Below are 13,874 nucleotides of genomic sequence, written 5' to 3' on the forward strand. Positions count from 1 at the left end.
AGGTGAAAGTTCAGAATGGAAGTGTGACACTTCGTGTTGGCATTGATTGGTGACAGGATTCATCAGCATCATAGCTTTCTCAGGCAACAGGAAGTGAGTACATTTGTAGTGGCCTCTGCATATGGAATACCTGCTGGCATCTGCTTGCATCAACCAGCAGTGCTCTGTGGCTGTAGTGCATAGTGGGTGTGTCAATTGACCACATGGGTATGATCCCCTCATATGTTGGGTGGACAACTCCATGGAGTAGAAGTTTTTCTGATCATTTCACTGTGCACATGAAAAACAGCATCCTCTGAGGCAATCTAGTTGCATCCTCCCAAATGGCTATCATGCAAATAGCATCATGACACAGATGCCGACCCAAACATAACAAAGAAAACTTTCATCCCTGGGGCTTCTCTATCTGTGATCTTAGAAAAATCATACCACCTGTGGTGAAGAAGAAAAATAGGCAAACATGTTTTCAAACTCGTGTTTTTCTCCTGGAGGCAAGGCCTCAGATGCAGAGCCTCCGGGAAGAGTTTGACACATTCTTCCTTGGGGATTCACAAGAGGTTTTGATGAAAGAACATGGGCTGCAGTGTAAATCTTCTGCCAATAAAAAGACATGTATGCCTACATACAGACATATATGAATATACATACCTGGGACTGAACGCTTTACTTCCAGGCAGAATTACAGCCTGGCAGATGCTTCTGTGATGTGCCCTTTGATCCTCATACTCATTCTTCTCCAGCTTCCCCTTCTTCTCAAGTCCTTGGCTGGCACTAGCTGCTTTTCTACAATGAAGCAGCGAGCACACATGGATGGAGATGTGCTGATTGCTGGATTTTTCCCTCTCTACACTTTAGGAACAGATGTCAGTAACAGTGATGCTTTCAGGAAAGAAGACAATAAGCCGTAAGTAACTCATCATTCTATTTCCACTTACTGTTTTGTTTTCAGGATTGGCAATGGCTGAGGGAACTTGGGCGAGCACATCAATATTGCTGTCTTCTCTACCCTGACCTCCCATCCCTAGTGTACCAGAAACAGCTCAGTTTCATATTTCATTTTGCAAGTACGACTGAGTGATTTTCTGCCTGTCAGTTGAAGACTCTCGTTTCATTCAGTGTAGCTTCTCCTTTCCAGGGCTGTAAGTTCTTCACTTTATGCCACCATCTCTGTATCTTCTGAATCTCAGCTGTCATGCTTGATTACGAAGTGATGTTATTACAGACAACCTGAGTCAGTGGCAGGAATTCTGTACTAAAAGGTTACAGACACATTTCCTTCCACACTGGCCTGTGGTATGAAAATTTTTTTATGACACATATTTTGAGGAAATTGATTCAATTCTTATTTTAATCTGGTGGCTCATGATGTATTCCTCTCTACGCAAAAGGCTGATATCTGAGGATTGAGTGTCGAAGCCAATCTGGACATGAATGTCCTTGAGAATTTTATCTCCAATTACCCAGCCAAAAGCTGGAAGTGGAACACTGGCTTAAACAACAGAGTGCTGTCCTTGAGCAAAAAAGTTCAAGGAAAGTGGCCATGCTTTGGGTTAAAGCCCCAGAATGTGCGCATGCGCACGCACGCACGCACGTACACACATACACACACACTCATGGACACATTCTCCCTCCGTATGTGTGTGTCTATCTCTGTCTCTCTGTCTCTCTAGGTCTCTGTCTCTTTCTCTGTCTCTCTCTCTGTCTCTCTCTCTGTCTCTCTGTGTCTCAGTATCTTTTACTGTAGACAAGAATTTACTATATCAAACTAAGCACTCTGTCATTATTTCATGTCAGATACGGTCCACAAACCAAATATTCCCTCATGTACAAGGAAATGTTTTAACCTGTTCCCTGGCAAAAATAAATCTGCAGGTATTGCATCCATTGAAGTCATATGTTGTGAAATACTCCTCCTAAATTCCTAAATTTCTATGCTCATTATATAGGTTTTTCTTCAAAAACTACCAGTTTGTTTTATCCTTGGCTTTTGCCATTGAAGGAATCAACAAAAGTTCTCATCTTTTACACAATTTGACTCTGGGATTTCATATCTGTGATATCCAATATGGAAATTGGCTAGCATTTAAAAATCCCTTCATTTGCCTCTTTGGGAAGTACAAGAGTCCAAACTACTCCTGTATGAGAGAGAGCAAGTCCATAGCAGTGCTGACAGGACCGTCAGGATTAACATCTGCCTTGATTGGGACGTTACTAGGCCTCTACAGGTACCCACAGGTGAGGATGAGAAAGTGGGGCAATATGAAAGGAATGTCTAATTTGATGCCATTTCAGGTGATAGAAAAGAATGGTAGGAGGGCTGGGGATATAGCCTAGTGGCAAGAGTGCCTGCCTCGGATACACGAGACCCTAGGTTCGGTTCCCCAGCACCACATATACAGAAAACGGCCAGAAGCGGTGCTGTGGCTCAAGTGGCAGAGTGCTAGCCTTGAGCAGGAAGAAGCCAGGGACAGTGCTCAGGCCCTGAGTCCAAGGCTCAGGACTGGCCAAAAAAATAAAAAAGAATGATAGGAAAATACTGGATACATGAGCCTATTGAATTTGGTGATTTACAAAAAATAGAATTCAAAATAATTTTATTTTTATACTTCCATGTGTAGAAAAGAGGGCAGAGAAATTAGAGCAGGCAAAGGGATTCTTTTTTAAAAACAAGAAAGAGCAAATGATTTTGACGTGTGGAGATACGTTGATCAGTGTGCTGGTGGCTCATGACTGTAATCCCCATTAAGCAAGAAACTTTTACGTCTAGTTACCAAGCCAAAAGCAGAAAGTGACACATGTGAAAATTAGATCTAAAACATGACCATGAAATATGAAATCCATATGGAATACATACAAAGCCAAGTGTGTATATGCATGATCCATCTGGCTAGTTTATGCTATATAAAGGGATGGATTTCCATGATGTATTGTATGAACAAACAGCTGACAGGACAACAATAAATGAACAATGGAAAGCTGAAGCCTATCCTGTCTGAGGATGATAGATATTAAATGTGTGTGAAAAAGAGCAGAGAAATGGGGAGTGGAAGTAGATGGGAAAATACAACCTAATATTCAACGTACCCATGTACAATTGGACTTAGGAAAGGTGGAATGGGTGTGGTTGGTATAGATAGCAGTTATAGATAGAAATAATGACAGATATCAAAGGAATTGTATCAGTACATTGCACAACTATTAAAAACAATTTTAAAAAATTAAATGAAAAAAATGACTTTCTACCTAATTTTACTGGTTACTTAATATACTTCACCATAGAGATTTTGATAGATGGTAATATTCTCATTCATGGGCTGTTCAATTTTGATTTTTTAGCTTACCTTTGGGCCTTTTAATCATGTCCTGAGTGACCATAACAAGTTTCCTGCTCTGTATCAGATGGCCCAGAAGGACACATCGATAGCCACTGCCATGGTCTCCTTACTTCTTCACTTCAACTGGAACTGGGTGGATCTGTTTACCTTAGTAGATGAGAATGGTTTGTGGATTCTTCCTGCATTGAAAAAAGAGATGGCCAAGAACAGAGTTTGTATAGCCTTTGAGGTAGCGATTCCAACCCATGCTGTACGATACACACTCAAAGTCATGTCCATGTATAACCAGATAAATAAATCTTCAGCAAATGTTCTCATCATATACGGTGATAATGAATCCCTACTAGATTTAATGAGGTGTGTTGAGCAACTGTTAATAAAAGGTAAAGTTTGTATCCTGAACTCACAGTGGGATTTAACCATCAGGAAGAGATATTTCATGCTAGGTTCCTTGCATGTACCCCTCATTTTCTCACACCATCACCCAGATGTTTCTGGATTCACAGATTTTGTCAAGGCAGTAAACCCTTCCACATACCCACAAGACTTTTTCCTTGCTCGGCTGTGGTTTCTATCTTTCAATTGCTCAGATTCTGATTCTGACTGTGTAACGTGGGAGAACTGTCCTCATGATGCCTCCTTGGATTGGTTGCCTGGGCACATTTTTGACATGACTATGTCTGAAGACAGTTACAATATATACAATGCTGTGTATGCTGTGGCCCAGGCTCTCCATGAGATGCTTCTCAATCAAACAGAAGTACAAACAATGGGAAATAGGAAAGGGACAGTGCCTTCCCCTGCACAGGCAAGGCCTTCTGTTTCTGATGACATGAACCATCAGCACAGTCAATTCCTAGAGGAACTTCTTACCACATGAAATTTAATATTTTACTTATGTTCCCCAAATTAAAGTAATTATATTTTTGTAAATGTCTGTGAGGTTTTCTAGACATGAGTTCCCGTGTTCTTAAGGAGAACAGGCCAGTAAAAAGAAGAAATTAATTCCATATTTCTGTACATTCTTCTAGTTACTAATAACCTGCACATACACATATAATGTTTTGGTAAGTTATTAGCACGTTTTCCCTATAAGTTTCTAAGCATGACCTGCTGAGCAAAATAATCTATATTTTTCATAAGTCACCTAGTTTCATCCTACTTTAGATATTAAAACTTGCACAAGCTGAAACTATAACTATAGACACTAATAGAATTCATTGTTGTGGAAAACTCTAACTAGCCATCTGAAAATTGCTGCATTTATGGTTATTTAAATGAAATAGGTTTTTCTTGAAAAGAGGCCTTCTAGCACTTTGCTGAGTGACCTGTACTCAGGAAAACTATTTTTATTCCTCCAAATATTTGTTTCTGCAGTGCTATATCAGGTGTCTGTGCCTTTCTTGAATTATGAATTGGAGATTAAAGACACTAAGGAGCTTTCCTTAATTTGGCTTTCTGTCTAACCACTGGGGTATACGTCAACATAAGATGATGTATCTCTTGTAGCTGCACCCTTTTCTGAAGAATACCCAATTTCAGAATCCTGCTGGAGATCGGGTAATCTTAGAGGACAAAAGAAAATTGGAGGCAGAGTATGACATTGTGAACATTTGGAATTTTCCAGAAGGTCTTGATCTTGAGGTGAACATAGGAAAGTTTTCTCCATTTGCTCTACATGACCATCAACTGTCTTTATCTGAAGATATGGTAGAGTGGGCCATAGGAACTACAGAGGTGGGTTAGATTTAATTCAAATGATTTTAAGAACAGATAAGTAAGTGAAATTCACACTTTAAATGTAACATCTAATTGAATGACAGCAACTATCTCCTTTAATACTAGCTACTCAGTTCTGAATATCCTGGTTTGAAGTCAGGCCAAGCAGGAACACCTGTGAGACTCTTATCTTGATTTAACCACCACAAAAGAGGTTGTGGGTTCAGGCTGATGCTTCTAATCCTATCTACTTGGGAGGCTGACATCCTCAGATCTCACATAGTTCCTTTTAGAGCCCCACAAGGCAAAAAAAATCTGTCAGACTCTGTCATTAAACCACCAAAAACATAAGCTAGAGCTGTGGACCAAGCGGCAGATCACTAATCTTGAACAAAAACAGCTCAAGGACATTGCTTAGATACTGAGTTCAAGCTCCAGGATCAGCAAGAAAATTTCAGTTTATTTCTAAACGTGAATTTTGAATATTGTCATAAAATACAAATTGCATACTTCTTAGCAGGGTTCTAACACCGATGAAGTACCCAATTAATTGCTTTGTGTGTTTGAAAGGTTTGCTTGGTTCCCTTCTCTGGTGGTTTCATTTAATGGTTAGCTGAGCTGCTACTTAGGTATCTTTCATGAGAGGAATCATTGAATGAGGTAGCACATAAACCTTTTGTCATCACATGATGTGGAATGTATAGCAGCATTCAACCCACGGACTGGATTTATGTACATTTATAATACTATGCTAAAGAACTGAAGTCGTTCAAATAAGGGAACTTTTGGAATGTTAAGAAAAGCCTAAACAGTTTCTGACACATATCTGATGTTCCTCAGCCTGTTCATTCTGTGTGCAGTGAGAGCTGTGGTCCTGGATTCAGGAAATACCCTCAGGAGGGAAAGGCTGCCTGCTGCTTTGATTGCATTCCTTGCACAGAGAATGAGATGACCAATGGGACAGGTAAGTTCACGGCAGAGGGAGAAATACTTGTTTTCTCCTAGTGCCCCACAAACCATGCAAAGCACTACAAAACTTGTGTATTCGGGTTGAAGTCAAAGTCCTCCTTCACTCACTTAGTAGTAATTTAGTTGCAAAAATGGATGATACTGCTTCCTGTCTGAACTGTGTATAGGATTAACTTTTTCTAGTATATTGCATGCATGTTTATTTAACTACTCAGTAATGTTAGTGTATTTTCTATCATATGGAGTGCAAAATCTTTTTAAGAATGTGGTCTTCAACTTTGACAAAATTGCTTTTACATTATAAAGAAAACACAGATCTTCATTACCTAGTGCCCAGAACTGTTCTTAAAACAGAGCAAGTGCTCTGGTTAGGTACAAATGTTGTGCATGGCATGACTGTATAACTTCAAAGAATGATTACATTCTCTATTCCCTAGTACTTTACAGGTGAGTAGGAGAAGCAAATATCACAATGACAAGAAAGGACCACAGTGCTACTCTCTGTATTGCACAGAGACACACAGAAAAATGCAAGGTCTTCTAGTCATTTTATATAAGGACATTGTTGTACACAAAAGGCTGAGAATTATTATGGAAGCATGAAGAGATGTATGAAATTATTATTAGGACATTAGGAATGGCAAGAAAGAATATGAATGGTATTCGTTGCAAGTAAATAGTTTCAAGTAGACTTGTGGAAACAAGTGTAGGAACATGATGAAGTTAAAAAATAATACTAAACATGTCTGTTAATATTGGTCATATGAAGTTTGTGCTAGTCATGTTTGATATGTCAGAATTTTTTTCTAAGTAGGGATTTCCTAGTGTCCTTTTAAGTAGTGAAAAGGGAATAATGGTAACTTGTCTTCCTCACCAGATATGGAGGACTGTGTGAAATGCCCAGATCACCAGTATGCCAACACAGAGGGAAACCAGTGCCTCCTAAGAGCTGAAAGCTTCCTGGCTTATGGAGAGCCCTTGGGGATGGCCTTGGCCTGCATGGCTCTTTGCTTATCTACACTCACAGCACTTGTTCTTGGGGTCTTTGTGAAACATCACAACACCCCGATTGTCAAGGCAAATAACCAGGCTCTCAGCTACATCCTGCTCATCTCCCTCATCTTCTGCTTCCTCTGTTCCTTGCTCTTTATTGGCCGTCCCAACACAGTCACCTGCATTCTACAGCAAACCACATTTGGAGTTGCATTCACTGTAGCTGTTTCCACTGTCTTGGCCAAAACGGTAACGGTGGTTCTGGCCTTCAAGGTCACTTCTCCAGGGAGAAGGATGAGGTGGCTGCTGGTATCAGGGGCTCCTAACTTCATCGTTCCCATCTGCACCCTGATCCAGGTGACCCTGTGTGGACTCTGGCTGGGAACCTCTCCTCCCTTCATTGACACAGACACATACGCTGAACATGGACACATCATCATCCTGTGTAACAGGGGCTCCCTCACTGCCTTCTACTGTGTCTTGGGATACCTGGGCTCCCTGGCCGTGGCCAGCTTCACTGTGGCTTTCCTGGCCAGGGACCTGCCTGACACCTTCAATGAAGCCAAGTTCCTGACCTTCAGCATGCTGGTGTTCTGCAGTGTGTGGCTCACCTTCCTGCCTGTCTACCACAGTGCCCAGGGCAAGGTCATGGTGGCCGTGGAGGTCTTCTCCATCTTGGCTTCCAGTGCAGGGCTCCTGGGCTGCATCTTTGCCCCCAAGTGCTACATCATCTTGATAAGGCCAGATAGAAATTGTCTGCATGGCTTCAGGGATAAAAATCATAGAAGGAGAAATAAGCATTGTTAAGACCAAACTTATATATTTGAATACTATATACAGTTTCTGAACTAAATCTATAGTAATTTTCCAGTCTTATGTTTGTTTATAATATGGAAATTTTACTTCAATGAATAAGGGCCTATTCCTTACAATTTTTCTTGTGTGTTTTTCATTCCTTCTATTTACTATGTACTTAATATTTATCCCCTGTTCTTAGTGTCTTTTGAGCTACATCCTAGGTGAAGGGCCAGGTGTACACATAATGACACATAACACTGGTAAGTTCTCTCTTCTTGTGCCTCATCCATCCCAGCAGAGTGTTCAGGCACCCATCAAGGGAGCAGCAGGATATTACCAAGATAGCCTCAAGAAATCAGAGTGGGATGAGGACGCTTTTCATTTCACATGATAAAGGCCTGGTCGTTTATTCTTGAGAGTAGTTGTGTTGTGAAAAAATTGAGGGGGAAAAGGGAGAAAGAAGAGTCCCAAGAGAAAAAGAGATGGGGGTAGGGAATGAAAAACGGGAGAGAGAAAAGGAGAGAGAGAGGGATAGACAGAAAGACAGAGATGTCAGAGACAGAGAGAAGGAGAAAAATGGACTCGATGTATCATTACTGTGGCTACACACAGAAGGCAGACTGTTGACAGTAAGTGTTTAGGAATTTTGTTTTTACTAGCCAGATGTTATTTCTTTGTTGTTTTTTGCATTGTTTTATTGTTATTGTAAAGGTGGTGTACAAAGAGGTTAGAGTTACAAAAATCATAGAAAAAGTAAATTTCTTTTGGGACACTGTCACCCCATGCATCTCTGTGTCCCATTTTTGTCCCTCCCATCTCCACCCACAATTTTTATCCTTAATTTTCAACATAGTGTCCAGTGAGTACAAACTGCTTCATTTGTTTATACTTGGTCCCTCCATTTATGTGCCCCAACTTACACTCCTAAAGACAATAAATGAAAGAACAAGACCAAAGGGAAAGAAAACAAAAACAGTAACCAAGAAGAGCAAACCATTGATGCATTTACTTGAATTCATTTCAGTAAATAGCGTTTTATATGATAGGATGCACATAGCTATTGTTCCTTTGTCTTCCTGTCCTAGGAGTATCTTCCATTGCTCTCATTCTGTGTGAATGTCTACATACAAAGCACACAGGCATTTTCCTTTAATTTTTGTTTTTAGCACTAATTTTGCAGCTTCATCTAAGGGCTTGTTTACTGTCCCTGAGCTTTTTTTATTTGCTCATGGCTAGTACTCTACTACATGAACCACACATCCACTTCAGACTTCATGGTGATTAATTAGAGATAAGCGTTTCACAGACTCTTCTGCCCATTCTGGCTTTGAACTGAAAGTCTCAGATCTCAGTCTCCTGAGGAGATAGGATTATAGCCGTGAACCATTCGGTACCAGGCTATTGCTTCCTTTGTACTTATTTGTTATTTTTTCATATCAGGCACAACATTTTAATTTTTTTTTCTGTTTTGTTTTTAGATCAGTAAAAGAAACTGGGCACTAGAAGCTGCAGTGATCTAAGCAGCAGCAAGTTTGTGCATTTTTCCTTTTTTTTGTTTATATATGTTTATATTATCACACTGCTGGCACACTTTTATTTGCATGAAATTCTGCACCATATATACTAAATGTAGTAAAGTTATTTATCCCCAATCTCGTGTTGGGAGGGACCTATACTGGAAGATAATTTTCACCGAAACCTAATCAAACTTTGTTAAATGTATTGTGACAAGAGTATAAAGGATATGACAAATAACATTTTAACATTTAGCCATCAACATAAGAAAATGGGCTGCTATAGAAATTGTTTCAATTTTAAAAGGTCTTATATTCTACCCTCATTAAGATCCTCAGAGCTAAAGCATTTCTCCTTTTTTAATCCATGCCCCAGATGCTTTTGTGCTTTATCAAAGTACTGCTAATTATGATAGATCAGCCATACCTTTTAATTTAGTTCCAGTAGAATATCACACTGTTTTATGGCAAGGTGACAGAGGGCTGCCCAAAGGCTGCATTTTCAATAGCAAGAGCTATTATTTTCAACAGCTTTTATTTTCTTAAAATTTAAGTCTCCTTAAAATTTAAGCCACCAGTATTGTATGAGTTTGAGCTTAGCTTTTCCAAGTGTGTGGAAATACAGTATTTCTTTAATCAATGATTAGAATATTCTTGTTTTATTTTTATTTGCTAAGTATTAACGACTCAGAGAGTTAGGAGTTTTATCTAGATTTTGCTCAACTTTTGGGCGAAATTTTGCTTTCATTATTTCAACTTTAATCGCTTTTATGTTTATGAAGTGGAATAACTTAAGGAAATGCAGAGATTTTGATGAAATTGTTTTGGATATTGCTGTAGTGGAGATGACACAGTATCCCAAATCTCACATGCTCATATTAATATATCCCTTTGTAAAATGAAGAATGTTATTTGTTAAATGTAAAAGTACAAAATCTAATTACAAGCTGTATTTAACAGTCTTGATGTCTGATGACTATTTGGCTACTATATGACCTCTATTTTCTTTTTTGTTTTTTGGTCTCTTAAATCACACCATCTGATTTACACTTGCTTCTTTAAAAAGGCTCTCTTTTGATTTGCTATATATTGTTCCACATCACATGGTAACAACCTACTCAAGTGCTTTAAAAAAGTATTTTGAGGCTAAATCCCAAACCATTATGGTGAGCCATATAGATGGAGTAATAGCCACACTATCCTTTCCAGCATGGTGTTTGGAAATGGCTGAATCTCCCATTACAATAGAGGAGACAATGCGGAGCCTCACACCCTGGCAAGAGCACAATCCTGAAGGGATCCCAAAGGAAAATGACCACAAGGTCAATCATTTCAAAGTCGATACAATGAGGAAGGAAAGCAATGACTCTTCTTTTTTTTTATTATTTTTTAGTTTAATTTTTTTATTAATTGAACACAAATTTTTTTGACAACGTGTTGTGCAAAAAGGGAACAGTTACATAGTAGGGCAGTGTGTACATTTCTTGTGATATCTTACGCCCTGTTTTTCTTTCCCTTCTCTAGGTCAGGTAGACATATATACAATATACAATGTATCAAGAACATATACAGTAGCCACGTGGCCAGGCCCAAGAAAATTCGCCTAGGGCTTTAAATGTAATGTCGATATTAGACAATATGTCAACAGCAGTATTATATGAATGTAAATACATAACTTTTGAGCTATTGTATTCCACTGAGATGTCAATTTTTGACCTTTATATGTTGAGTAGTTGTTTGGTTTTAGTTACATACTGTTGGGTCCCTTCCCCAATCCTGTGGGAAATACTAATTGACAAGCAGTTTTTGGTTTCACAGACCTGGTCTCTACTGTCTCTGTCTCCCTTTCTTAACAGTCATATATCAGGGAGATCATGCCCCTTTGTTTTCTGTGTTCTAGGCTTGTCTTGCTCAACATTATTTGTTTGAGTTCTGACCATATCCCTGCGAATAACAATATTTCAACATTCCTAATCACTATGTAGTATTCCATTGTGTATAGGTACCATATTTTTTGGATCCATTCATCTGTGGAGGGGCATCTGGGTTGTTTCCATATTTTGGCTATTGTGAATTGTGCCGCGATAAACATGGAAGTACAAATGTCTTTTTGATATCTTGGGACCTGCTGTTCAGGATAAATGCCTAGGAGTGGTATGGCTGGGTCACAGGGTAGGTCTATATTGAGCTTTTTGAGAAACCTCCATACTGTTCTCCAAAATGGTTGTACTAATTTGCACTCCCACCAATAATGGAGAAGGGTTCCTCTTTCCCCGCACCCCCTCCAGCATTTGTTTCCTGAGTTCAGAGCATAGGCCATTCTAACTGCAGTGTGGTGGTATCTCAGGGTTGTTTTATTTGCATTTCCTTTACTACCAGGGATGTTGAACATTTCCTCATATGTTTCTTTGCCATTTTTATTTCTTCTCTTGGGAAGTCTCTCTTTAGCTCCTTTGCCCATTTCCTAATTGGTTTATTGGGCTTGGAGGGGCTTAGTTTTGTGAGTTCTCTGTAGATGACCGATATCAGGCCTTTGTCTGTTGCTGTGCTGGTAAATATCCTTTCCCATATGGTTGGCTGTCTTTCTGTTTTGGTGGCTATGTCCTTAGCTGTGCAGAAACTTTTTAATTTGTAGTATTCCCATTTGTCGAGTCTCTCCCCTATTTGTTGTGCCCCTGGGACTCTATTCAGGAAGTTCCTTCCTGTGCCTATAAGTTGTAGCGTCTTTCCTACTCTGTCCTTCAGTAGTTTCAAGGATTCAGGGGTGATATTGAGGTCCTTGATCCCTTTTGAGTTGATCTTGGTGCATGGTGATAGGCTTGGGTCTACTTTGAGTTTTCTGCATATGGCTGCCCAGTTCTCCCAGCACCAGTAGTTGAAGAGGCTATGTTTATTCCATTGTATGTCTTTAGCTCCTTTGTCAAATATCAGCTGACTGTAAGAGTGCGGTTTTATTTCTGGATCTTCAATTCTAATCCATTGGTCTTCCGACCTGTTTTTATACCAATACCAGGCAGTTTTTGTTATGATGGCCTTGTAGTAGAGCTTGAAGTCTGGTATTGTGATTCCTCCTACACTGCTTTTTTTTGCCTAGTGTTGCTCTAGCTATTCTAGGTCTTTTGCTGTTCCATATGAATTTATGGGTTGCTTTCTCTATTTCAGTGGAGAATGTAGCTGGGATTTTGATGGGGATTGCATTGAATTTGTATAACAATTTGGGCAATATGGCCATTTTCACTCTATTGATTCGGCCTACCCATGAGCATGGCAGGTCTTTCCATCTTCTTGTGTCTTCTTTGATTTCCCTTATTAGATTTTTATAGTTTTCATTAAATAGGTCCATCACGTCTTTGGTGTAGTTGATCCCTAGGTACTTTATTCTTTTTTTGGCTACTGTAAATGGAATTGTTTCCATAATTTGCTTTTCTGTTTGTCCATTGCTGGTGTACAGAAAAGCTGCTGACTTTTATGGATTGATTTTGTATCCTGCTACTTTGCCAAAATGGTTTATTAGGGGTAGGAGTTTGAGGACTGAGTTTTTTGGATCCTTCAGATATAAGATCATGTCGTCTGCAAATAGGGATAACTTGATTTCTTCCTTGCCGATGTGGATCCCTTTGATGTCCTCCTCTTGCCTTATTGCTATGGCTAGGGATTCCAGCACTATGTTGAAAAGAAGTGGGGAGAGTGGGCATCCTTGTCTTGTTCCTGAGTTTAGGGGGAATGATTTAAGTTTCTCTCTATTTAACATGATATCAGCAGTTGGTCTGTTGTATATGGCTTTTATTCTTTTGAGGAATATTCCATCTATTCCTGTTCTCTCCAGAGCTTTTAATAAGTATGGATGTTGTATTTTGTCAAAGGCTTTTTGGGCATCGACTGAGATAACAATGTGATTCTTGATTTTAGTTCTGTTGATGTGGTGAATTACATTGTTTGATTTACGGATGTTGAACCATCCTTGTGACTGTGGGATGAAGCCTACTTGGTCATGATGTATAATTTTCTTGATCAGTTTCTGGATCCTGTTAGCTAATATTTTATTGAGGAGTTTTGCGTCTGTGTTCATTAGTGATATTGGTCTGTAGTTCTCTTTTTTTTGTTGGGTCTTTGCCTGGTTTGGGGATGAGTATGATATTAGCTTCATAGAATGAGTTTGGGATTTCTCTCTCTGTTTCTATTTCACAGAAGAGTCTGAGGAGTATTGGTATTAGCTCCTCACTAAAGGTTTTATAGAATTCATTGGTGAATCCATCTGGGCCTGGGCTTTTCTTTGTTGGGAGGTTCTTGATTACCCCCTGTATCTCACTGTAAGTTATTGGTTTATTTAGTTGATTTATTTCTTATTGGTTCAGTTTGGGCAGTTGATACTTCTCTAAGAATTGATCCATTTCTGTAAAATTATTGTTTTTTACTGAGTAGAGGTTCTGGAAATAGCTCCTTATGATTGTTTGAATATCGTGTGTACTTGTTGTAATTTTTCCGGTGGAGTCCCTGATTTTACGTATATGAGTCTCTTCTGTTCTTTTTTTTTTTTTTTTGTAAG

At 39.2% G+C, this 13,874-nt stretch overlaps 1 protein-coding gene across 1 annotated transcript in view; it reads left to right on the forward strand.

Moving 5' to 3' along the window:
* Nucleotides 1-7,823, forward strand: part of LOC125339968 (vomeronasal type-2 receptor 116-like) — a 14,722-nt gene extending 6,899 nt beyond the window's left edge. The window contains exons 2-6 of the mRNA XM_048331324.1: nt 1,947-2,235; nt 3,337-4,143; nt 4,845-5,072; nt 5,895-6,018; nt 6,901-7,823. Of these exons, the coding sequence (XP_048187281.1) occupies nt 1,947-2,235; nt 3,337-4,143; nt 4,845-5,072; nt 5,895-6,018; nt 6,901-7,823 (2,371 nt within the window). The remainder of the gene's footprint in view (nt 1-1,946; nt 2,236-3,336; nt 4,144-4,844; nt 5,073-5,894; nt 6,019-6,900) is intronic.
* Nucleotides 7,824-13,874: the final 6,051 nt, after the last annotated feature.

The sequence above is a fragment of the Perognathus longimembris genome, chromosome 22 (genome assembly GCF_023159225.1).
Source record: "Perognathus longimembris pacificus isolate PPM17 chromosome 22, ASM2315922v1, whole genome shotgun sequence".
NCBI classification, from domain to species: domain Eukaryota; kingdom Metazoa; phylum Chordata; class Mammalia; order Rodentia; family Heteromyidae; genus Perognathus; species Perognathus longimembris.